The sequence below is a fragment of the Anastrepha obliqua genome, chromosome 4 (genome assembly GCF_027943255.1).
Source record: "Anastrepha obliqua isolate idAnaObli1 chromosome 4, idAnaObli1_1.0, whole genome shotgun sequence".
Lineage (NCBI taxonomy): Eukaryota > Metazoa > Arthropoda > Insecta > Diptera > Tephritidae > Anastrepha > Anastrepha obliqua.
Genome location: NC_072895.1, coordinates 22,287,508 through 22,313,828, shown reverse-complemented (window position 1 = coordinate 22,313,828; position 26,321 = coordinate 22,287,508). Strand labels below are relative to the sequence as shown.

Sequence of the window (26,321 nt, the reverse complement as noted above, 5' to 3'; positions counted from 1 at the left end):
TATGTCATTGCCAAAAATTGAGTTGTGGTAGTATTTAAAAATTATCAGCTAAACTTTAAAACATTTTTTGTTGAGTGTTCTTTTTTGGGTATACAAAAATGCTATAACTGTCATCTGGCAAGGTTCCTGCTTTCTTTCTACCTGACATCAATTTGTTTTGGCGCTTCCGCTTAACAAAATCAAAAAATTGTTCACTTCAGCTATGTTTATGTAGATTTTAATTTTTATTGTGCATGTTTACGTTACTAGCAAATTTTAATTATTGTTAAAATGTCAGATCAGGAACAAATGCCAGAGCCAACGACGGCAGAGTCGGGTGAGATCAAAGCTATCGCAAAGGACACAGTTCATAGAATTTGCTCCGGTCAGGTAATTTCACCCGGAAAGATGTGCACATATCTATTGAAATCGAATAATATTAATTATATTAGTAATAATTATATTATTAATCAATATTAGGTTGTGTTGACTTTAGCAGTAGCCGTTAAAGAGCTTGTGGAGAATTCGGTTGATGCAGGGGCAACGCTCGTTGAAGTGAAACTTCGCGATCACGGTTTGGAATCGGTGGAAGTGAGTGATAACGGCTGTGGAGTGCATGAACGTGATCTAGAAGCAATGAGTATAAATTCTTGAGTATTTCTCCAATATAAATATTTGTACATTCACTGTTTGTTCACTGTTTTGTTCAGCTGCTAAATACCACACATCAAAAATACGGGAATTTGTCGATTTACAGAACGTCGAAACGTTTGGGTTTCGTGGCGAAGCTCTTAGCTCGCTTTGTGCCCTCTCCGACCTAGTGGTGGCAACGAGACATGCATCTCATGATGTCGGTGCGGTGTAATAATGCAATGTCAACATTGAAATAGATTGAATGTTTTTATTTTATAGGCACGCGTATGGAATTGGATCATGAGGGTCGAATTAAAAAGCGTTCACCCTGTGCTCGAAGTGTAGGCACCACCGTCACACTCACGAATTTGTTTGCCACTCTGCCTGTACGCCGTCGGGATTTTGTGCGCAACATACGCAAGGAGTTTAATAAAATGTGTCAAATTCTTCAGGCGTATTGTCTGGTAGCGCGAGGTGTACGCATCATATGTAGTAATCAAACGGTCAAAGGTGCGAAAGTGGTAGTGATGCAAACGCACGGTTCTCAAGATATACTAGCAAATATCGCGGCTGTTTTTGGCAATCGACAAACAACAGAGCTTTTACCCTTGAAGACGCCGTGCAACGAGGGGCAAGAGTTGACTGAAGAAAGTTTACGCGCCGAGTTGCAGTTAGAAGTGGGAGCCGGGGATAGCATGGAAATTACTTCAGAAGATATAGCCCAATTAAAGGCGGCGCACTTTCAATTGGAAGGCTTTGTGTCCAGTTGCAGCCATGGAGCTGGTCGATCGTCAAAGGATCGTCAGTATTTTTATATAAATTCTCGGCCATGTGATCTAAAAAATGTAACTAATTTTGTTTATTTGTTTTAAATTTATTATAATTTTTCTTAGTTATACACACTAATTTATAATAATTTTCTTATTTGCCTTTCAGATTTCTAAATTTGTTAATGATACTTACCATCGCTATAATAGCCATCAATATCCCTTTGTTTTTTTAAATATCAACACGGCACGTTCCGACGTGGATGTTAATTTGACGCCTGATAAGCGTCAACTCTTGTTAAATAATGAAAAAATTTTAATATTAGCCATTAAGAAAGCTCTAGTGAACACCTATGGGGACATACCATCCACCTATAAACTTGAGAATTCGAGTATAGTTAGCATGTTTAAAAAAGAAAATGGAAATGTAACAAATGAACATTCAACCAATAATGAACCTTCCGAAGACTCTTCGGAATGTTTGCCAATTAGCAGTTCGCAGCGATTTATGGACGTATTGTCACAGTGGAAGAAAACCGGTGACACAGCAGGTACAGCACCGCATGTCACTACTAAACGGAAATGTCCAGATGAAGTCGAAGTGCGTACACTAAAATTAAAGAAAATACACGACTATTTAAGTAGAGACGATCTAAGTCCGAGTGCTATGCCCAAAGTGCTTAGAGCGCATTCTGATAGTGAAGAGGATGAAAGCAATAAATCAACCAAAGCGGATACCACCGCAAACGAGCAGCAGTCGCTGGTTAATGTCACACTTGATTTAGAACGACTTAGCGAAGAATCTAAAGGTGAATAATATTAGAAAATCCTGTGAAAACACGTCGAATAATTTTAATTTTACAATTTCTGAAACACTCACTAACACTAAAATTATTGCAGAATTCGATACGCTTACCGACAAGGTTGTGGAACGCATAGATTGTAAAGTGATTCGAATAAAACCAAACGAATCAAATCTACACTTTATAGATAAAAGCTCAACCTGCGTTTCTAAAGAGTTAGCTCCGAACCCCACGGATAATAATGGTGAAGGCTTATGCAGCGACAAACCAGACGACGACGACGACGATTCCTTGATGACAACTGTAATATTAGATGAAAGTATAGTCGATGCAGAATCTACTGTCAATTACTACTCCAGTGGAGTTATGCGTATTACACTCGAGGAAATTGCGCAGAACCTCAAAGCAGAGGAAAAACTAAACGCGGAAGAAAAAGAGTTTAAGAAAGCCAAGTTAGAGCGCTTGCGTTTCAAAAGCGAAATTAATCCCAGTCAAAATCAAAAGGCGGAGGAGGAGTTGCAGCGCGAAATAAGCAAGGATTCTTTTGCCAAAATGGAAATTATTGGACAATTCAATTTGGGGTTCATTATAGTGAAATTGGACTCAGATCTTTTCATAATCGATCAACACGCCACCGATGAGAAGTACAACTTTGAGATGTTGCAACGTACAACCGTATTGCAGTCACAGCCGCTAGCTGTGCCGCAGTCACTTGAGTTAACAGCAGCGAATGAGATGTTACTGCTGGACCACCTGGCGTTGTTTCAAAAAAATGGGTTCAAATTTGAAATCAATGAAAATGGTAAGCTGTGATGCATTAAACAAAAGTGTTAAAGTTTTTTTTTTCGAAATTATGCTTGCTTTTAATATTCCTTTAGCATCTTCATATTCAAATCTTTATATTCAAAGACTAGACTTTAAAATTTATAAAATCACTGCTTTTAAGGGGTTATATTCAGTTAGAATTTTCAAAAAATCGATTTTTTTATTTTTATTTATATTTCTTAATATACATATAATATATTTAAGAATACACACAGAGAATTAAATATTGTTCCGATGAATATTTTCCAAGTTACACGCAAACTTGAAAAGACGTTTCAGAGTGCTTGAAAGTTTTTTTTAAACTTTAAATGAGTTTTTCTCAAAATGGTGTTTTTAAAGTCGGTGACCAACATTACTCGAAAACGGCTAAGCTGATTAGTCTCAAATTTCAACACGAGCTTTTTAAATATATTTTTTAGTAATTAGTCGAAGACTTTTTCTCACTGATAAATATTTCTTTTTTATAAACCATTTAAGTCCGAAATTTTGGGTCAAAATCGATTTTTTTTGTTGAGAAAACGCCATTTTGTCAAAAAAATGTATTTTGCTTATTTCTTCGATTAATTACTAGATTTAAAATTAATTTAAGGAGATCTGTTTGGTTTTTTAAATTCAGAGTATCCAGTTCAGAGATATAGTGGTCTCCGCAAAACGTCGTTTTTGAAAGGAGCTCCCGAAGATCAGCTGTAGCTCCTTTCCAAATAAATATTTTTACTACTGGTAAGTCTTAAAATACAGTTAAAAGATAACATGATACGTGTACAAAATTTTAGATCAATAAATTTAAAAGTTTTCTCAGAAAAAATCTGGAAAATTCGCTTTTTTCAGCCTTCTAACTGTATATAAACCCTTAATTTATCTTAATAACCGAAAAACTCAACTAGCGCTTTTTGGAATGGTGATGACTCATGGAACAGTCGAATTTTTTAAATTATTATGTCGGCTTGTGATTAAGCCCGGTGACAGTGAAATCTTCAAATTATGTGAAATTTCCGAGAAATATATTAAGTTTCCATTTCAAATTTTATATGGAATTTTATGGGTTAAGCCCCGTGACTGAAATCTTCAAATCCCTCTCGTTTTCATTTCAAATTTTATATCGAATTTGGCCACTGTAGAAAATGATTAACCGCAAAATATTATTTTGTGTTTCTTCAATTTAGCTCCTCCGACTAAGAAAGTGAAGTTGCTCTGTAAGCCGTCCAGTGCACGTTGGCAGTTCGGCAAAGAAGACATCGACGAACTGCTTTTCATGCTGCAGGACGCTCCCGCCGGCACTGTCTGTCGACCATCGCGCATTCGTGATATGTTTGCGTCGCGTGCCTGCCGTAAGTCGGTGATGATTGGTACGGCTTTAAAACGCGCCACAATGAAGAAATTAGTCACACATATGGGCGAGATTGAACAACCCTGGGTGAGTTAAAAAACAGACATTTTTTCTCAATTACTTGTTTATTTTTATCTAAATAAGTAGTAAACTTAAATTATTTGATTTCGTATATATTCGATTTAAAACCATTCGCCACCAATGGCGCCACTTGAGACGGGCTACGACCTTTTGTTTCTGGGAGATATCGTTTGGTGAGGATGAAAAGCATCGCACAAACGATAGCGAAAGGTATGAATACCAGGGAGCCCCAGGCATCCTGTAGTGTGGGAAAGAGCATGCCGACTATGAAATTGCATACCCATGAAGAAACGCTACCCAGAGACATGGCCACGGATCGAGGTGCTACTTCAAACAGTTCTATAAACGAAACAAAAAAGTTAGTAAGTGTTTTCAGTGTTAATTTCTCTTGCATAAATATTTACCGGATCCGATGAAAAATGGAATGGGAGCCAATCCGAACTGGAAAAAGAATATGTAGAGGAAAATGCAAACAACGCAACCAATAGCAAACCAAGAGACATAGTCCTGAAATCATAAAATATGCGCAAACCATTAAAAACCAAGGTTACAAAATAATATTTTTACACGATGTGTTCCACATAAAAAGTATGCCAATACTTACGATGAAGTAAAGAAGTAGTGCAAATGATGCCAGAGCAAGAGCACTAAAAAATGTTGAGAAGAGCATAAGTGAACGACGATTAAATCTGGCCATTAGATATGGACCCACTAAAGATACAGCTAAATTGAGAGAACCGGCACCTAAATTGGTCCACTCAGCAGCCGATGCAGATAAACCAGCTCTGAGGAAAATTGACACCGAATAGAAGAAAATCTGAAAAGAGAATAGACGGCTATGATCAAATTGAAAGGGTGATTTGGAGTTTAAACTTTGTTGATGTATCAATTCGGTAAAATATGTTCCTTACGTTGGTCATTCTGGGTGTTGTGTAATGCGTGAAGATAGTGGCAAAAAAGCCAACATTTCGGCGAAACCAATTTTAGTTGGAAAACTTGTTTACGGATGGCTCGAAGCTGGACGGAAGAGTTGGTGCGGAAGTATACTGCGAGGAGCTCCCCATCAAACTCAAATTTAGGCTTCCGGACCACTGTAGTGTTTTCCAAGCGGAGGTAGCCGTAATTAAGGAAGCAGCGGATTGGTTGCTCACTTCGGTAATTACTGTAAAGGACAGTTCTCTCGATCTCCTCGATCCGAATACTTCGATATCAGGCTCATTTGGGATCCCGGCCACAGCGGCATAGAGGTAAACTGCTGGGCTGATGAGATAGTTAGGCAGGGAACCCTGGCGACGGTTTAATCGCAAAATGAGAGGATTGAGGTTTTTTGAGAACCTGTGGTCTGGAAAGATGGGCTTTGCGTTAACTCAGCGAGCGTTAGGCTAGTGCGCAAAGGTACAAAGCCGCCCGATCCTTCTGGACACGGGTAGATAGGGGGCGCTCGAGGAAACTTCTTAGGCTGACAAAGCTGCGGCTTTCGAATTTGGTAGGTCTCCTTATCGGGCATTACCCGTTAGGTGTCCCTGCGATGGGACTAGGCATTGCCTCAAGTCCTTTCTGCAGAAGCTGTCTAGAGGACGAGGTGGAATCATCTCAGTACCTTCTTTTTACAGTAGCTGCTCTGCTCTCTTCGGGCACACATTTAGACATCTATGCTCTCACTTTTTCGCTACACCTGCGGATATTGCGGGTTTAAATATCACACATCTGGTGAAATTTATGAGTAGCTTTAAGCGGTTAATTTACGTTCGTTATCCTCTAATTCCAAGTCCCCTTCTTTTTTTTTCCCCATCTGCCTGGTTCCTTTCCCTTCCATCACAACGGACGAATTTTGAATATTTGTCCAAGTGGGCTCCTTGCAAGGGCAAGGACTTGACCCATATATTTCGCCTAAATTAGATCTGTGTGACTTTTGACTATTCAATGAACTCAAAGCACCACTCCGGGAATATTTCTTCTTGTCCATAAAAAGGATTCAACGTAAATAGCTGCTTTAAACTTTTTCAAGAGTTGGGAGAAAAGTACTTTGCGGGTTTTGGTATGAAAGAAAGTAGACACTTCGGTCTTAAGGTCTATTGTACTCTTTGCTCCTCGCAATACTTCATCCAGACCAAGTGCTCTTAAGAATTCTACCGGGCTAGGCTGAGCATATGTGCTTTCCTTCCGGCCATAACAGACCGAGTTGGCTGGTCTTTTTCTTCTTCCAAGATGGCATCGAATTCGAGTGGTAGGTGTTATTGTGTCTCTAAAGGCGAGTTGCAAAATCGAAAAGAGTTGATAGTTCATATCCTGAGCCTTTGCAGGTAGCTTCGAACCCTGTAGTGATGCGTGAGTGTATCTGTAAGTATTTTTAATATGTTCTCAAGGAACTTTATAAGTTATTTAAACCGTTTAAGGTTAAAACTCCCGTCTTGTTGTGTCGCCATGAAAGATTCCGCGGTTCTATCATTTTTGAGACCGCATCCCATCCAGCTAATTCATGAGCTATCTCGTTGCCGTTTATGTCCATATATGTTTTAGTCTCTCTACTATATACTCCAGAGGATTTAACCTCACAATATGGCAAAGCTTTGTGTGAAGCTTGACTGTCGATTAAATTAGGGTTCCGCTCTTTGGGGACTCTCTCTTTAAGTCTGAAGACCTTAACAGATCCTAAGATTGCACCTAGTCCATTGCACCTAATCAGACTAGTGCTTGAATGGGACCTAGGCTGGCCATAGGCTAAATGCCAGTCCAGATTAGCCGAGTTGTGGTACAGAGAAAATTGGATTCACCGGTCGCCGAATAACTTTTTAAGTCAGTAGTAGGAATTGAACACAAGATCGACTGTACACATAATTTGACGCACAATCACACTAGCTTAAGGCAGGATAGCTGAAAAGAGGAATACTCACTGCGTTAATGCCCGACAATTGCTGGCCGCCCTGAAAGGCACAAACGATAATCAATGGCAGCCGTAGCTTTGGATCACTTAGGACGGCACCATATCCGCTGACTTGATCTTTCACATTCGATTCGGCTTCCATTATGGCCATTTCCCTAGCAATAGCAGTGTCACTAATATTTCCACGTAATATTTTTAGTTGCCTCCGCGCGCCCTCCTCATCACCTTTAATGACATACAACCATTTCGGACTCTCCGGATAATAGTACATCGGTGCATAGCAGATCAATACGAATACAAGGTAGAAGCTGATTGCCAAATGCCATTGTTCCGAGTTACCGAAAACGCTGCGTAAACTGAAAATTTGAGCTATCACAACACCAGCGGTTAGACCCATTGGACAGAAGACGCCCAATACGCCTCCCATGGATAATGGCGCTACCTCGGCGAGGTACATAGGTAGGCAAGCAGTGGCCAGACCTCCTGCTAAACCAACTAGGAAACGTGCAATGATGAGCACTTCCACGGAGCGCAGCATCCGACAAGTGAAAAAGAGCACAGCTGCGATGACAAAGAGGACACCGCATGATAGAAAAGAGGTTCGCCTAAAAATAGAAGGAGATTAATAAAGTATTATTTAATTCTACTTTCTTTGTTTTCTAAACATTTTTATACATTGCCTTCGCTTTATCACTTCCTTAATTCAATATAACGGCAAAATGTTATTTTTTTTTTATTTTCCCGGAAACTCGTACACTGCGAATAAAAAAAAATATTTTAACGTAAGCTTCGAATATATGCTAATATTGGGTTGTCTAAAAGGTTCGTTAACAAGTTTGAGCAAAATTAAAACACTTTTTGTAAATTTATTAAAAAAAAAATGTTGCAATTTGTATATAAGAGCTTTTGCTATTTTTCGAACCAACAGCGCCGTTTTTCTGTAATTATCGAACTTCTCAATTTTCTTTATGAAAAATTTATTCAAGTACATTTTGTTGAATAAATCTTTATTCCCTGGGGGGACACCGCAGAGTTTGTGATAAATGATAGTATGGGGCTACAGGTCAAAAGTGTGGTGGATACATCATAATTATCGAGGCAAGCTCTGCAATAATGAAACACGACAATTTTCTGCTGATTACAATTTTTGTTTAAATCAATGCGATTTTCGAGGCACTTCAAATCTTCACTTCATTGTACTATACTGAAATTACATAAGTGGGTTATAAAACTGCATATGCAAGAGTTTTCTAAAAATTCTGGTTGAAAGGTTCAACATTTTGATGAATTTTTCTGAACTTCGTACATAGTTTGGGACTTCGATTCATATGACTTTTGTTGAAGAATGAATTATATTTTTATTGAAAATTAGTTAAAATTAAATTTAAATAAATAAAAAAAAAAAAATGTCAAAATTTACAATATAAACTCATAGGTATATAGAATATATGTTGAAATATACGTTAAGCTATGCGTTAAAGTATAGGTCAAATAACACAGGTCTTAAGAATGGGTTCGAAAAATCTTGGTCGGGAAAAATCATTATAACATCAAATTTTTATAAACTATCAAAATAATTTTTATTTTATTTCCTGCTTTATTAACACTCCACTAAACACTTAAACAAAAAATTTATAAAGGGTTTTCCAATAACAGATGTTACTCCCGTAAAAGACCAATGGTTTCGTTGCTTGTGTGGCACTTGGGCCGTCTTGTTGAAAATAAACGTTGTCCAGATCAATACCATACAATTCCGGCCATAAAAAATCATTAATTATCTCTCGATAGCGCAATCCATTCACCGTAACTGTTACTCCAGCTTCATTCCCGAAAAAGTAAGGTCCAATGACTCCGCCGGCCCATAAACCGCACCAAACAGTCACACGTTGAGGATAGAGAGAGAGGCTTTTCAACAATAACTCTTGGATTTTCTGCGCCCCGGATCCGATAATTTTGTTTGTTGACGAAGCCAACGAGGTGGAATTGGGCCTCATCATACAAGACGATTTTTCGATGGAGTTTCGGATCATTTTCATGCATTTCAACGACCCAATCAGCAAAGACGCGTCGTTGTTGATGATCGGCCGGCTTGAGTTCTTGTGTTAACTGGACTTTATAAGCCTTAAGACCCAAATCTTTAAGCAAAATACGGTGAAATGACGTTTTTTGGAATGCCTAATTCCAAAGAACGACGAGAAATGGACAAACCTGGGTTTTCTACAACACTTTCGGCTACAACAGCAATATTTTCGGTTGTTCTTGAGCGACGTGCACGGGTTTTATTCTTCACATCACTAACTTGTCCCAATAGCACGAACTTTTGCACCAATTTCTGTATTGCGGTCCGACAAGGTGTTTCACGATGACCCAAAAATGTTCGAGTTTTACGAACCGTCTCTGCCAAATTTTCACCATTTTTATAGTGAAATTTAATCATTTCGATGCGCTGTATAAGCGTGTATCCTTCCATTTTTATTCATGGCGTAGTTTCTACTTGTCAAATATCAAAAAATGACAGCTTCAAAAGTGACATCTGCCGAAATAGCGGGCTATTCAAAATAACACCTGTTATTGGAAAACCCTTTATCAATTCTCATTTGTTATAAACAACGTGACGCAATTTAGATTTGACTTCTCTCATTAGGCGATGGACATCTCAGTTTTTGTTACGGTATCTGTTGTCAATTCATTTTAAAATGCTGTTCATTTCTAATTTTTTTTTTTCAGTTTTAGCAATTGCCCCATTGTTGTTGTTGTAGCAGCATAAACATTCCCCATACATATACGAGAATGGCTGCTGGAATGACAGTCCTTGGTTGGATATAAATCCAGGTCGTTCTGGTTACGTAGAACCGACTGTCGTGGGAACGTTATTGCCCGATATTTTTTAATGGGTCGCCATTGTGGACAGTTTGGTGAGTTGTGGTCGTTTTGAACAATATTTACTCCGTGGTTTTCATACCTGTTCATGGCAAGACGGCTATAATGGCACGATGCTAAATCGGACCAGAACAGAAATGAGTCTGTATGTTGTTTTATGAATGACGTTTTTGCAAACACTTCTTCATATAAATTTCTTGATTTATAGTGTCGTTTGGCTTTTGATACCACACTGGCTGAGAAATGGCTTGCCAAACCAAATATTTTTTAGCGAAACTTCTCCAACATTCTTAGCTTAAAAGGCATCTGGAACTCACCCTCTCTTCGTGGCAGTATACAACTAAGCGCCCTGAATCTGCTTAAAGTCGGTTTTGACGGATTTTTCACGGTTCATAACCACACAGCCATATTAGTGGATGTCTTGACTGTCTACTTTTCACGCACATGCTTTAGCACTCTTAATTGGTTTGTCATTTCACTTGGGTGCTACAATCTATTGATAGCCTTCATTTTTGCGAATTTTTTGAACGCAACCTTTCAGCAAATTGGAACTATGTCGTAGCATCTCGAACTGAAAGGCAAGGTTTTATTCGCCACTTTTTTGGCTTGGGACTGCGACGCAAGTCTTTTTTTTTTCTTCCACTTTCAGGCCTTCATTCAACCGACAAGGTTTCATCAAACTTTTTTAATACATAAGATATCCTACTTTATGGACTATTTAAAGTTTTTGCTTTGGCATTGTGCGACAAATTACCATTTTCTTGCTTTTTGCAAGTTTACACTTAACCGAATACATTTTGAAAAATATGTAGAAGTTACGAAAAGTGAATAGGCTAGTTAATAATAACAACAAGCACTATGAATATGTATATTTTTATTTACAGTTAGTTTTACGCAAGTGATGAGTAAGCATAAACGATTAGATTTTTTCGTGTCCATTCTTTACATGGTTTCGCTCCTACAGTTTTATGCCGCTTCCGGAATATACTCGGAGGGTGCAAAGTAGGGGAAAGTGAGAAAGCAAAATGACATTTCATATTGAGGGGAATTTGCAATTTTTACTGCATACATTTGTTCTTGTAAGAATTTGAAAGTGAGAAAAACAGCTGATCGCAAAGTAAAAATAAACACGAATTGAAATTTGCGAATTGAGTCAAAGTTCTAAATTTAAAAAATAAATGGTGATTAAGATGGAGACTGTAAATAAATGTATTTTAGATAATTTTTTAAAGTTAATTTGAAGTCATATATTAAATAGGAATCGGCCAATGATATAGAGGCATGTACTTCCGAACCAACGCAAATTATTTTTATGTAATGTAATTTCGGCCGCCCTGGCCGAATGGGTTGGTGCGTGACTACCATTCGGAATTCAGAGAAAGAACTTCGGTTCGAATCTCGCTGAAAGATCAAAAAATTAAGAAAAAGTTTTTTCTAATAGCGGTCGCCGTTAATCTCGTTTCCACGTCAGTCGGTTCTACGTTACCGGAACGCCCCGGATTTATATCCGGCCAAGGACTGCCACTCCAGCAGCATTTCCCATATATGTACGGGGAATGTTTCTGCTGCTATATTACAACAACAACAACAACAACATTTTTATGTAATTAACTTGGTATTTAATGTTTAGTTTACTAACAATTGCTCTGTAACTACATTTATGCCGGACTACCTCAATTATTTTCCATGAATTCATTCAACTTTTCGGCAATTGAGCTAACCATTTCGTTGGAGTTCTGCCAGTCACCGTATTGTGTTCGTAAATATCACAATTTCCGTTAAAAATTTTCACTCATATTCAAATTCATATAACTTTTCACTAAACAATTGTTTAAGCTACAAAATTTCACTTTTCAAACGCAACACAATGTTACCAGATCTGATAATTTGTTAAAAAAAAACCTAAAGTAGGTGTTACTATTTTTGAAATTTCAAAAGTTTGATGCAGCAATGTATAATCTTCTTTTATAATATACTTTTATTATTACCTTCCAAATCGATTGGCCACTTTGGCTCCCGTCAGAGATCCTATAGCGCCGCCTACTAAGAAAATTGAAACAATCGTCGACCACAGAATGTTCATGCCCGTCTCAGTCAAGTGCCAATCATATCTTTCGATCAGCGTCTGATTACACCAATTTCGCATAAACTATGTTTGTATGTGCATACAATTTGTATGTGTGGGTGAAAAAAAGTAAAATTTATACATCCTCCTTGCGGATAAATAATATTGTGGCTCTACATACCTCAGCAGGACTGTTCATCACACCTACACAGTAACCAGCCGGCACTGCCGCACCTATCGTCGCTCCATAGCCGACGAAGGCGAGTTGCTTTGTCCATCCTTCTTTCTAAAATTGCAAGGATAATGAAGAATATAGAGGAACAACGGCTTTCTTATGCAATTAAGCGACGTACATTGTTCAATTGTTTGTCGACCAATTCTTGCTCCTCAAACTGCTTGATGGCCTGCAGATTACCTTGAGATGTGGCTTTGAAGGCCCCCGGTTCTTCACACAGTGACGCCTCCATTTCGTTTGACTTCGCTCACATAACGAACAGCGACTTTAAACGCTTACTTTATAATATTTTTTATTATACCATTGGATTATATAATTTAGATGCTACCAAATTTCATCAGCCATAGTAGGAGCTTCATCTGCCATTTACTGTTTCATGCACGCAATAGGCACTAGATTAGCTTATGCTTTTTTATCGAATTAAGACAAGTGTTTGAAGTAGCCTAAGATAAGGCAATTAGCTGTGAAAGTTCGGCGGCATTGAAATAAAAGTGTCACATTTAATTTGTACTAAATTGATAAGCAAAAGCGTGGAAATAAATTGCAGATCTAGCCTAACGGTTGCAGACTAGCGGGCGTTAGGCAATGCAAGTATTTGTTGAATAAACAAAAGAGCTTTATTTACATATACTTATGCATCTGCTTAACCCTAACTGATTACTAAACTTGGAAAATTTTTCCAACACCTTATAATGCCGCCGTAGCCGAATGGGTTGGTGCATTACTACCATTTGGAATGATGAGAGAACGCAGGTTCGAATTTCGGTGAAACGCCAAAATAAAGAAAAAGTTTTATCTAATAGCGGTCGCCCCTCGGCAGGCAACGGCAAACCACCGAGTGTATTTCTAAAAATATCCTCTTAAAAAATATCTGCTGTCGGTTTAAAATTGTAGGTCCCTCCATTTGCGGAACAACATCAAGACGCACGACACAAATAGGAGGAGTAACTCGGCCAAACACCCAAAAAGAGTGTATGCGCCAATTATATACATAAAAGCGTAGCGAACTTAGAAATTACAACAAAAAAAGAAAAAACACCTAAAATTTGTTTCTGAAAGCGATAGCATTGAGGGTAAGCAAAAAAGATACGCTGCATTAGACAGGGTTCCCAGTTAAGGAGCACAAAACAATGCTCAGCAAGCACTTGCACTTTTTTTTAGGGTGCTACCGAAGGTATCTATCATTTGCTAGAACCTAAGCCATTCCCCAAGCACGTCAGGAGGCAGCTCTTCAACTACAGTAACGAGATCCAGGACGAAACACAATTACAACTATTGGACCGGACAGACATTAAACGACATTCATCGGGAGACTCTTACCACCTTCCTAAACTCCCGACCTCTGAGTGCCGTTATTGGTGGCCAACCACCAGCTATTGCAGACGAAGAGATTAGCTGCCTCACGAGAACCGATTACGTTATGGATATTGTAGCAGGTTACGGTCCTGCTTATCCAAAATCCACTCCGACAAACCCAATATATGTCCAGCATGTAAAGGCACCCCGCATGACACTAATCCCTTTTCACATGCCCCATCAAACCCACTCATCTAACACCGCTCTCCCTCTGGGCCCAACCTACCGAAGCAGCAAGTTTCCTGGACCTACCGTTAGATGAGCTAGACGAAGATGACCGGTGATTTACTCCACACTGACAGAGCAAAGTTACTGATACAACAACAACAACATCCCTTTTTAAAATCTTTAGTTGGGCTACCGGTTCTGGCCTTTTTTCGTCCTGTTCGAGGATACTTTTTAAAAGGTTATATCCATAAATCGATTGAAAATAAAAGTTTAGGAACTTCAAGTCGTTAGCTATATAAAAATATGTTAAATTGGCGTCCAAAGTTGAAAAAGTCTGGCCAGACCCGGGTGCTAAACGGAGGGTTAAATTTTTTTTTATGCCATGATGTATTTTTGTTTCTTAAATGTAAAGGATACAACAATAAAGATAAAGTCTTACATTTTTGATCTACATTTCATCAAAGTACTACTTGCTAGTGACTGGGTAAATTTTACCCTACTACCGAGGTTTGTATTTAAGGATTAATAAAACTTTGCACGTGCACGAGTATATTTAGAAATAGAAGTAGAATTCCATTAATTCACGTTCGTAGGTGAGATAAAAATATGAATAACAATGGCTTTCCGATAGTGACTTAACAATTTTGTGTTTAAATATAAACGCGTTCGTTGATGCAGCCATTACAGGTATTCTCTTCGCAGCGGACGCATCCCCTGCTATACCCAACAATGATATAATAGAATACAAGAGTTACGCAAAAATAATGGATTTTTTTCCCCTAAACTAATATTTCATTTAAAGTTTGCGGCGTTTGTAAATATTTTTTGTGTTTTTGTTTTTTTTTTTTTTGTTCTTCTAAAAGATTCACTCTTGAACTCAACTTGCACAGTTTCTCTTACAAAAATATTAAATTTTTAATATATACTGTATTATTTTACACAATGCATAATAAATACAAATATTTTATGTGAAAATCTCCCTTCTTGCGACTCGTACAATTTGGCTCTCATTTACACGAAATTATTTTACCCAATTCGCGTGCGCAAATCGTTTTGGGCAGTTCTGTTACTTGTCCCAAATTTGAAACCAAACAAAGAACACGAAAATGCAAAAACAACTGAATAAAAAGAATTATTGCAAATCCACTCACATTCAAGAACAACTCCAAATTGAGACATATCTTGGAGGGTATCATGATTCATGGGGGGATGGGGGCATGATATGCTCACTAGAAAATTACCATCAACAGAGCAAAAAAAAAACCTGTTATGGATGCAGCAATGCTGGCAGATTTCCCTTTCGCATTAAATATTAGCAAATAACGTATTCCGAACTTCAAATAGATAAACAAGGTGAAGTCCAAAATAAACAAGACTGGCGTCATACAAATGTTTTTGATGGCGCCATCTTTTTAATGAGTTAGTGCGTTGGAAGTTGCATTCCTAGCTGACTTCCAGTGAAAGCTTGGTGACATTCGATTCAGTGGAAGCGAAGTTATTGCATCTAAAGTGTCAGCATGTTTGTGTCATCGGTACAAAAATGGGTTTCGAACAAAGAGCTAATATCAAATTTTGTTTTAAAATCGGTAAAACGTTTACCGAAACATTTGAATTAATGAAAAAAGTTTATGGCGATGATTGTTTATCTCGTGCCAAAGTTAATGAGTGGTTTACACATTTCGGAGATGGTTGGGAGGACATAAATGACAATGAAAACAGTAATCACCGAAAACTCCATCGAAATTGTTCGAAAATTAATCAAAAATGAACCGAAATCATCATTGAAGTTCATGGAATCGGAGTTGAATATCTCTAAAGCATCGATTTATTGCATTTTAACTGATCATTTGGGTTTACGAAAGGTCTGTGCACGTTTCATTCCGCATAAGTTAACTGGGGACCAAAAATTGCTCAGAATTCAACATTCGTAAGGCCTCATTAAAGAGGCGAGAAAAAACGAGAACTTCCTTTAAAACATTGTAACTAGTGATGAAACTTGGTGTTTCTAACATGAACCTAAAACTAAGCGTCAAAAAGCCGAATGGAAGGCCCCAGTCGAGCCACCACCCAAAAAAATCGTGTTTGGAGAAGTGAAAAATCAAATGGATGTTCAGTTTTTTTACGATTCCAAGGGAATTGTCCACAAGGAATTCGTGCCTATGGGCAATTTTCTATCTTGGCGTTTTGAAGCGTTTGTTGCATCGCATTCATCGAACTCGCCCTGAATACCGCGAAGGAGGAAGCTGACGCTTATTGCATGATAATGCACCATCTCATCGATCCACTCTTGTAACTGATTTTTTGGACTAGAAATCGCCTATCAACCATCAATTACTCATCGCATTCGCCTGATATGGCTCCCTGTGACTTCTGCCTATTTAGAAAATTGCATTTGGCCATGAAAGGAAAACGTTTTGCGTCGTAGAGGCCATCCAAAAGGCTTGTACCGACATCTTGAAGAATATTCCGGATTCCGATCAATTCCCTGAAACACTCTTTCGAAAAGCTTTTAGATCGCGCAATCAGTGTATCGAGGCCAGAGGGGACTATTTTGAATAAATAAACTCGAAGTTATCAGAACAAAACTCTTGTCGTTTCTATTTTAGCTCAGTTTTGTTTATTTTGGACTTCACCTTGTATTTGTATAGATAGTAAATGTGAAAAAGGCAACTTAAAAAAAAATAAAGTTAACGTACGAGGTGTGACTATTAAATAACGAGAGTGATGCTGGATCACCATTTCATTTTGATTCCATATAAAAAGTTATCAGAAAAATTAATATTCAGCTCATTGCATATCATTGAGAAGTACGTGCACTTCCTAATGTGTTACGAACTCTGCGGAGGCACCCCGTCTCAGAACAAAATCCGTTTCTCGAAGTTCGTCTCACAAATGTGCCATGGGATTCAAGTCTGGAATTTTGGTCTGGGATTCAAGTCTGTGGTGGTGTTGGAAGAACGTGAGATACTTGGTGTATGTTTCACATAAGCACATCGTGCACAGTATGCTTGGGCTCAATATCTTGTTGAAAATAAAAGTTAAGGGGTTATATACAGTTAGAAGGCCGAAAAAAGCGAATTTTCCAGAATTTTTTCTGAGAAAACTTTTAAATTTATTGATCAAAAATTTTTACACATATTCTGTTATCTTTTCACTGTATTTTAAGATTTTGTATTAGTGAAAATATTTATTTGGAAAGGAGCTACAGCTGATCTCTGAGAGCTCCTCTCAAAGACGTTTTGCGGCGACCACTATATCTCTGAATTGGATCCTCTGAACTTAATAAACCAAACAGATTTCGTTAAATTAATGCTAAATATTTTGACCAAAATTTCGGCCTTAAATTGTTTATAAAAAAAATGTTTATCGGTGAGAAAAAATCTTTGATTAATTACTATAAAATTGCTGATGAATGGTCTCTTTTGCGCCATTCACAAATTATGCCACGCTAATTTTCCCTCATTAAGCAAATGCAAAATTATTTTTCCTTTAGCTTCAGTTGTTTTTGTTTGTTTCCGGCCCATGTTTCATTAATAACGCGAAAGCAATATTTGAAATTACCAAATAAGTTGAGTTTCGAATGACCATCTTCACAACGGGACCTAATCGAAGCAGAGGTTCTTTTGTAAGAAAAAAGAAATCAGTTAAAATTTCAAGTTCATACTTTGTGCGAATAATTTTGTCTCTTAAAAATATGAGAAATCGTGTGATTTTTGTTAATATTTCATTCATGAAGTAAGTTTTTGTTATGCCTGCGGATTGGAATTTAAGTCTGCTCTGCCCAATCCATAAGCAGGGTGATCCTGCAATCCACGTTCACCATCATGCACGACAACGACCCCAAGTATGCTGCGCTGATTGTAGGGGAATGTTTGCTTTACAATGTAAAAAACTATTGCCCAATCCTCCTCAGCGCCCAGATCTCAATCCCATTGGGCACTTAAGGGCCCACATTGAATAATAATTGAGTAAGCCGCAGATAAGTGGTAGAAATTACCTAAAATCAGCCATTGAAGAGAGCTTAAAATTCCACCATGATGACCACCAAACGATGCACCATATTTTCATTACTGTACCACTTTATGTTTGAGTTGCAAAATTAAGTTATTGTTTTGTGTACTGGGCAACTTCCAAAGAATTTAAATACTATATTATTTTCGTTTTTTATAATGAAATTAATTAGTATTATAATGAAATACTGAATTACATACTTTATATTGGCTATTGCCTTTTGAAAATCCGTTGAACCGTTCTGAAGTTATAAAGGATTAAAGAGGTTAGGGGTAGTCAGAGGCCCGAAAAAATGCTGATTTTCAAAATTGTTTTTTTACTAATCAACTGCTTTATTTTACAAAAATAAAAGCATGGCATTAATACATCATGTTTCGACTTGACTTTAGCAAAATTTCCAAAAAAAATTTAAAATTGCAAAAGTTATCGCTGCTCGTGTGGAGCCCCTTTCTCCAGAAGTCCCTTGCGATGATCATCACAAGTCCTTGGAGATTCACCTAAAATCAATCGGACAAGAGAAAATAGTTTTATTAATAGATAATCTTGTGCCTGATCGAAGCTTAATATTTTTTTCAACATTAACATATTGTAAATATTTTTCAAATTTTTGAGAAAAAAAAACGTCAAATAATTGTTTAAAAAAAAATCCTTCGATCAGGCACGAGTTTTTAATATTTTTCAAAAGCAGTATACATTTTATTGAAATCTACCAAGCGGTTTTTAAGTTACAGCGATCACCAGTTCAAAAACATAGTTTTGAGAAAAACGCATTTAAAGTTTTCTATCGATTTATATAGAGTTATACGAATTATTTAATTACTTACACTGTGCCATCTATTCCTGGGCCATATAATAGTTCTTCAGCTGTCATAGCAGCTTGAAAAATATCGATTTGCTGTTGCCTACGTAGCATTCTACCTTCTACCAAGAAGTCGGTTGTTTGCAGCTGCTGCTAGCTACTTGCTCTCGAACTCTCCGGAGCGCCCGAGCGCCCTGTGTTAATTGTTGAATAACTCAAAAAGTATTTGTCGGATTCACTTCAAATTTTCACACAATATTTTTAAGATACAGTAGATTCTGTTTTTATGCGGTAGATACGTTCCGCAAGAAACAGCATAAAAAAAACAGCATAAAAAAAGCTACCAGTTCTATAGTAAAACTATAGATACGTTTCAAAAGTGCTTAGAACCGCATAAATCTGAAATAATGTAATAAAATCGCATAAAAAAGGGCACTAGTTCCATATTATTACTATAGATACGTTCCATAGACCGCATACATCTGAAATAATTAAATAAAATCGCATAAACAAAATATTGTATTTTTGAAAATTATATCTTTATTTAAGAAACATCAAATCGAAAAATAAATTTACGTCAGAAATAGAATCCGACAATACCCACATGTTGCGCATTCGTTTAGGATTTGGCGTAAAATCACTTCCGTCACTTGAGGAAATGTACACGTCTGATCAGGATGGTGATGCAGGCGGTTCCATACTTGTAGGGTTAGCATTTCTGATGTAATCTGTGATGAGTTTTTGCTTAGCTGGTTTAGAATCTTGTTTATATGTACAATTCCCGATAGGTCGACATGCATTTTTTAATTAAAAAAAACCGCACTATTTCAAAACCGCATAAAAAAAAGCCGCATAAAACAGAACCTGTATTATATTTTAAGAAAATTCAAAGAAAATTAGTCTAATTTTTTGAAAATTCTGACTACCCCTAACCCCTGAAGTCAGAACAAACGAGTGTTTCAGTTTATTTTTGGTTCACTGGATCATGCGATTGCCCATATAATTTGCTAAATTCTATTAGTTAAAAAGCTTCATCTTGGGTTTACAAAAGACAATCCTCGGAAGACCACTGAAAATATGTGTTAGCTGTCAAAAAAGAGAAAAATGATTTGTGTAACCTAGGCGTCAAGACAGTTATAGAGAAAATTAACTTTCGAATGCCTTACTCCTTAGTGTTTGAGATATTATTTGGAGGAATGGTGCTTTTTACCTCTGCTAAGCAGGCCACAACAAATTCCATGTTTCAGGCTTCACCGTTCAACCTCGTCTGGACTGCTACAAAATCTTGACTGTAATGCAGAAATACTCAATTTTGTTCCCAAGCAGATTTTAATCGATCAGGATTGTCATTTCAGCAGCATTTATTAAAATTTCCATTTTATTTTGTTCTTAGATTCACTTTTCTGCACATGCCCTACATCTCCGAAGCGTTAAATAAACACTGTTTCATTTCCTAGACTGAGAAGCCTGTTGACCTGTGACAGACTCGGCATTCCTTTGCAAAACTTGTGAGATAATTTATTTCCATTAAGGGGTAACACCACTGTAGAAATTTCAAAAAATTGATTTTTTTTTTATAAGCTTAAAAAATTCTTTGAACCTTTTAAAATACAGAACAAAAAGTTTTATAAGTTACCGAAGTCTATTTCATATATATTTTAAGCTTTTAACCAAGCGTTAGTGAGTGCTACCTAACGACTTCTCCAAATTTCCAAACTTTAAACGCGTTTTTCTCAAAACACGTTTTCTGAAATTGGCACGCAGCATAACTCAAACAATTTTAAATATTTTTAATCAGGTTTTTCACTACGTCTGTATAATAACTTTCTTAAGAGAAGAGCGTAGGGAATTTTCGATAGATTAATTTAAACGATTGTTATAATTATTTAAGTGCCGTTTTTTTAGTCCAAAATAGAGTTTTTTTCTTCAAATACTTGCTAATTCCACAAAAATAAATATTTTGTAAATCCCCTCCGTGTTTCTCTAGCTATTCTTATCTAGATTAAGAAAAAACAAATTTCCTTGTTCCAGATTAAAATTTGCACCCTCTGTGCTGCGTGCCGCGGAGCTCCTTCAAGAGAAACCACATTACAAAAATGTCTCCAATGCCGCCATTTTGTAAAATTTTTCGATCAAACTTTGTAGTTTTGTATTTTAATATATAAGTAATAACTTCCCAAATCAGAGTGATTGTTTTCCCTTTCTTTCTATACAAAAAAATTCTTTAAAAATCGTGTTTATTTTTCGCGTGTAGAGTGGTGTTACCCCTTAACTTCATTATATTCAGCAACTTATGTATTATAATTACTTGGAATCAAATTTAAAAAGGTGTATACCTACGTATTAACAGAACAAAAGGGATGCTCAGTCAGATCATTGCCTGAAGTGATACCAGCCTAAGCAATAATTATATATATATATAATTGGCGCGTACACCCTTTTCGGGTGTTTGGTCGAGCTCCTCCTCCTATTTGAGGTGGGCGTGTTGATGTTGTTCCACAAATGGAGGGACCTCCAGTTTCAAGCCCACTCCGAACGGCAGATATTTTTATGAGGAGCTTTTTCATGGCAGAAATACACTCGGAGGTTTGCCATTGCCTGCCGAGGGGCGACCGCTATTAGAAAAATGTTTTTCTTAATTTTTTCGAATAAACTCTGAGCGAACGGAGCTGCTGATTAAGGGGTTATATACCTTGTGGTCCGGTGAAATTAGCGAAAGTTGGGTTTTTTTTTAGGATATGTAGCAATAATTTTATTGTATAAAATTTTTTATTATTGGATATTACAATGTTTAAAGAAAAAAAAAGGCTTTGTTTGTGTAAAAATATTTAAAAATGGCGGAGTTATGGCGTTTTCCCCCAAGACCCTTTTTTTGGAAGAGGCTTGCGGTGGACGCGATTCAAGTCCACCAAGTCAACTGAAATCAAAAAATCGAAAAGATTTCATTAGTATAGGGTTATATCTTCTTAGTGAACGATCAATATATTAAATATTTTGATTTTTGTGAAAATAGGAACATGTTTTTAAAAAACTCCACTTCTACAGTCCTAAAATTGGCATTAAAAAATTCATATCTGCAAAATAAAAATTTATACATAAAAAGTTGATCGTTCACTAAGAGGCGACATCAATTACGAACAATTTAAAAAAAAATTATAAAAATCGGTTGAATACTTTTTTTGCAATCGCGTCCACCGCAAAAGCATTTTTGGAAAAACACGTTTTTGAGATAATCGCGTTTAAAGTTTCAAGCGCCGCATGAGGCCGTACGCTCAGGACGTGACGACGCACAATTTAAAACGCTGTAACTTTCGATCTATTGCTCAGATCTCTATGAAATTTTTGGAAAATGTTCTCAAGGGATTGTACTTTACGATAAAAAATAAAATTTATTTTGATTTTTTTGAAAAACACAAGGTATATAACCCCTTAAAGGACATATCACTCTTTTGCAACACGCCGCTTACGTCTTCAGGCCCTGTGGAGTGACTATTTTCCTTTGCGGGCATTATGAATAGTCCAAGGCGGAGTCGCTTGACTGGCTTTTCTTTTGAAAAGCTCGTATTGCTGAAAGCGAATATACCCGGTCATTCTAGTTAATAAACAGTTAGTACATACGTTAAATAGATGTTCATGTATGTAATATACGTAGTACATATTATATTATGTACATAAGTAATATATATATGTGTGAAATTCATATTCTGAATATTTCAGTTTTTTTCTTTTTCAAAATATCAAAATAATTAATTCTAATTCGAGCTAATTAAATATCTAATTGCATTAGCAGAAGTCAATTAGATTTCTAATTGTAAAGGTAAACCCATTTTTTTTGCTAATGGCAACTAATTGCAATTAGTTTTACCATTGGCATAAAAATTTCAATTATCTAATGGGAATTAGTTGAACTAATTCCAATTGTTTAATGAATTAGAGAATTTCACAAAAGAAGGTTAATTAGCAATCATTAGCATTATTTAATCATTATTTAACATCTCTGGTTGTAATGCTGCATCTAAGTATTTCAAAGTTGATTTAAGATAATATATTTTACTTGCTTACATTAAACTGGATATTCACGTATGTATATATTAAACTTTTATTTTAAGAATACTTTAAGCAAATATTTGCGACCTACATAAAATTGCTTTAATGTTTTTCTTTTGTAATTATTTTAGAATTGTCCCCATGGGCGACCAACAATGCGTCATCTCATAAATATGGCAATGCTGCAGGACGGCGAAGAAGCTGAAAATACATAGAATGCAACTCGGGCAAAATCTACACATAAATAAAAAGTTGAAAACTAGTAAAATATCATTGGTTTATTTTCAGACGCTTATTGTTCTAAATACATTGAAGCCACTGTGTGCTGTAGACAAAATTACACCTGGCAATTGCGCATGCCAATGCAGCTCTTTTATTTCCTTCTGTCCTTGATGTATGAAGAGTAGTTGTGGCGGCAGTTTATTTAATTCATCTTCACTATCTTCTAGCCCAGTTGTATTAGGCGTGGACTCCTGGTCTGTATCTTTTTCGACAGCTAAATCCCATAGTGCAATTTGATCATCGTCACCAGCTGACGCAAACACTGTAGCATCATTCGGATTCCATTCGAGTGTGGAAATAGGTCCGGTATGATGTTTGAAGGTGGCAATGGGTTTCTTTGTCTGAAATTGTCTTAAATCCCAAATATGTAGAAAGCCATCATCACCACCACTAACAATAAACGGTTTGGTATCATTCCACGATATAACATTGATATCACTTTGGTGGGCGTCATCACATGTCAGCATACAGGCCTTTTGTGGTGGTGCACGACAGTCCCAAATTCGTATCGTCTTATCAACAGAGCAGGAAGCCAAAACGCTCGCCTCATTCGGACTCCATTGCAAATCTTCCACGGAAGCAGTATGACCTACAAGTGGACGTTGATCCACTTTCCAACTGCCACCTTCTAAAGGCGACCAAATGTGTATGTCACGTCTGTAAAATAGCAAATGTTTAATGTTAGTATTTCTTCTTTGTTTTATGCGATAGGTAAAAATTCTTCGTTATTTACTTGCAATCTCCCGTGGCGAGCACACCGTCGGCACACGCACTCCAATCTATAGCGAAGCCTTCCTGTTGATGGCCGCTGAATGTGTAAGCCGGGCGCACCGTTTCGTTCATCACTTCACGTTCGTATTGTTTTAGTAGCTGGGCATCTTCCAGCGCTTGCAGTTGTCTTGACAAATCCCAAATATTCACACGCCCTAGTTCGCTCCATGATGCCGCATATACTTTGTCGCCCAAACGCCGTGCTCGAATACGATTCACGCAGCCTTGATGCTTGATCAGCGCACATGTCATTCTTGGTTTCTTCCGTTCGTCGGCGTCACCATTATCGTCTTGGTCATCTTCCAATTCTTCGTCATCTTCATCATCCTCTTCGCTTTCCTGGGTTTTATGTAAATTATCCATTTTCATCACAATGAGATTGTTAACGTGCGCACTTGCTGCTTGCGTACCGGCAACCATATAAGCAGTCAGCGGGAATTTTTCACGGCCTGCGCCTAGTTCGTCGGGCAAGATATCAAAACTGAGGCATGGCGCACCGGTGGAGGCCTGATGTAACATGATATAGGCGGACTCGTCGCACACGAGCTCCTCGCCCTCTTTCAATGGCTTTCCGGGTAAGTACACTTCTTTGGGTTTCTCCGTTCTCGTCGTTTCATCTTCGTTATCGCTTTCCATACCCTCCTCGCCGGCATCCTCGTCATCCTCAGCTTCGACGTACTCTAAGTCCATTTCATTATTATCCATTTTTTTTGGGAACTTTCTACTTATTCAGAATAAGTTAAATTTTCAAAATACTTCTAGTTGTGGATTGTGATTGTTTTGATATATTTCCTATTGGCACGTGCTATCGATAGAGGCAATGCCAGATCAAGATTTTCGAGATTTATAGGAAGGTGCCACCTCACGACAAAGACTTGGGGAAATTTTTAGAGTGGTGCCACATGTTCGGTATTTTTGTTATTTATGAAATTTGAAAAATATCTTCGAAAAATGCATATATAAAAAATAAACATATTCTAAATTACGAAAAGGTCTAAAAAATAGTAAAAATACTTTTCGAAAAATCGAAAAAATGTTATAAAAATCAAAACTTTTTAAAAAGAGTGGAGAATAATTTTATCGCACATAAATATACCATATGTAGATACGAGGAAAGAGTTGTGAGCACTAAAGAAAGAGGAAATGGAAGAAAGAGTTTGCAAATCTGCAGCGCGCGAAATAAGGGATGAAACGCAAGACCGCTGGATTAACGAAACACGCGGCAGATGGACGGCTAGGTTAGTAAGCAACTTCGCTTTCGGGGCACGGTTATTTCCAGAAATATCTGCTCAAAATAGGGAAATGCGCAGATGACGCTGAACACACATTCTACCAATACATGCGTTTGGAACAAGAACGTCGAACGCTGTCGGCCACATAACACTAAAAATGTAATCGGTAAGATGCTGAGTAGGGAGCAAACGTAGGACATCATCAGTGGTTTCGCGGAAAGAATTCTCCGGATAATGAAGCGGGATCTGCACGCAGGCATATAGGCATAGAGCTTTGCAATGAACAAAATGGAACGCCACTCTGAAGTAATGCGAAAGCGGTTCCAGGGTGGGCGACGGTTCCACCCGAGGACGAGTTTTTTCTTTTATTTCTTTAATTCTTATAATTCCGCTGACAGTTTTGTTCTTTTCCACAGCCGAATTAGTTGGTGCGTGACTATCATTCGGCAGTACGTAGAAATAATAGAAAAAGTGTTTTCTAATAGCGGTCGCCCCTTGGTAAACAATGGCAAATCTCCGACTGTATTTCTGCCATGAAAAGAGCTCCTCATTTGCCGTTCGGAGTTGGCTTAAAACTGTAGGTCCCTCCATTTGTGGAATAACCTAAGACAAATAGGAGAAGGAGCTCGGGCAAACACCTAAAAGAAGTGTACGCGCCAGTTATTTTATAATTTTTTGAAGTGAAGCTTCTTAGGCGCCGGTGGACGAGCGAGAATGGAGATTAAAATTTCAAGCCCATGCAACGTTTTGGGCATTTTCGTTCCGCGAGAGAGAAAAAAGATGTAATGTAGAGGAAAAGGAGAGAGAGAGCTCTACCTTAAATATATCTTAGATACACTTTATGCTATTTTTCCTGAGTTTTTCCTTGTGGCTGCTAATTTCTAGTGAGAAATAACACTGCCTACTTTTTGGCGCTTGTTTGTTGGTGCAAACTTGTAGGAAATATAACTTTGGTGCCTACTGTTTAGGGCGTTTTTTTGTCCAAATTTTTTTGGCGTTTTTTTTTTGTGACTACTTTTGGCGCTTATATTCGTTTCCTGGCTATGCTTCTGCGTACTATAAAGTGCTATCCATTCCGGCTGCGGATTTATTGGTATTGCCTTGCGGTAATTTGTGCTTTTCCTGCGGTCCTGGAATCGCTGCGTTTGTGCGGGCGATAAACGCTCGGAGTAGTGC

The 26,321-nt window shown here is 37.5% G+C and overlaps 3 protein-coding genes across 3 annotated transcripts; 1 reads left to right on the top strand and 2 right to left on the bottom strand.

Moving 5' to 3' along the window:
- The first annotated feature begins 178 nt into the window (after nt 1-178).
- Nucleotides 179-23,128, top strand: LOC129244439 (mismatch repair endonuclease PMS2). The gene is made up of 8 exons (XM_054882066.1): nt 179-369; nt 460-619; nt 690-833; nt 892-1,457; nt 1,549-2,188; nt 2,280-2,984; nt 4,171-4,421; nt 22,992-23,128. Exons 1-8 carry the CDS (start codon nt 271-273, stop codon nt 23,073-23,075), a joined length of 2,649 nt encoding a protein of 882 aa, XP_054738041.1. The 5' UTR covers nt 179-270; the 3' UTR covers nt 23,076-23,128.
- Nucleotides 4,492-12,795, bottom strand: LOC129245196 (solute carrier family 2, facilitated glucose transporter member 1-like). Its single transcript, XM_054883226.1, has 7 exons — nt 12,598-12,795; nt 12,426-12,530; nt 12,168-12,328; nt 7,310-7,904; nt 5,020-5,232; nt 4,820-4,922; nt 4,492-4,754 (listed from the first exon to the last, which is right to left on the bottom strand). Exons 1-7 carry the CDS (start codon nt 12,709-12,711, stop codon nt 4,492-4,494), a joined length of 1,554 nt encoding a protein of 517 aa, XP_054739201.1. The 5' UTR covers nt 12,712-12,795.
- On the bottom strand, nt 23,121-24,720 carry LOC129244440 (glutamate-rich WD repeat-containing protein 1). The gene is made up of 2 exons (XM_054882067.1): nt 23,876-24,720; nt 23,121-23,799 (listed from the first exon to the last, which is right to left on the bottom strand). Exons 1-2 carry the CDS (start codon nt 24,616-24,618, stop codon nt 23,145-23,147), a joined length of 1,398 nt encoding a protein of 465 aa, XP_054738042.1. The 5' UTR covers nt 24,619-24,720; the 3' UTR covers nt 23,121-23,144.
- Nucleotides 24,721-26,321: the final 1,601 nt, after the last annotated feature.

Coding starts and splice junctions, on each gene's coding strand:
- LOC129244439 (XM_054882066.1), top strand. CDS start 271: ATGTCAGATCAGGAACAAATGCCAGAGCCAACGACGGCAGAGTCGGGT. Junction 370..459: donor ATAGAATTTGCTCCGGTCAG/GTAATTTCACCC, acceptor AATCAATATTAG/GTTGTGTTGACTTTAGCAGT. Junction 2,985..4,170: donor ATTTGAAATCAATGAAAATG/GTAAGCTGTGAT, acceptor TCTTCAATTTAG/CTCCTCCGACTAAGAAAGTG.
- LOC129245196 (XM_054883226.1), bottom strand. CDS start 12,711: ATGGAGGCGTCACTGTGTGAAGAACCGGGGGCCTTCAAAGCCACATCT. Junction 7,905..12,167: donor GTGGCCAATCGATTTGGAAG/GTAATAATAAAA, acceptor TTCTATTTTTAG/GCGAACCTCTTTTCTATCAT. Junction 4,923..5,019: donor CACTACTTCTTTACTTCATC/GTAAGTATTGGC, acceptor TTATGATTTCAG/GACTATGTCTCTTGGTTTGC.
- LOC129244440 (XM_054882067.1), bottom strand. CDS start 24,618: ATGGATAATAATGAAATGGACTTAGAGTACGTCGAAGCTGAGGATGAC. Junction 23,800..23,875: donor CTCGCCACGGGAGATTGCAA/GTAAATAACGAA, acceptor GCTATTTTACAG/ACGTGACATACACATTTGGT.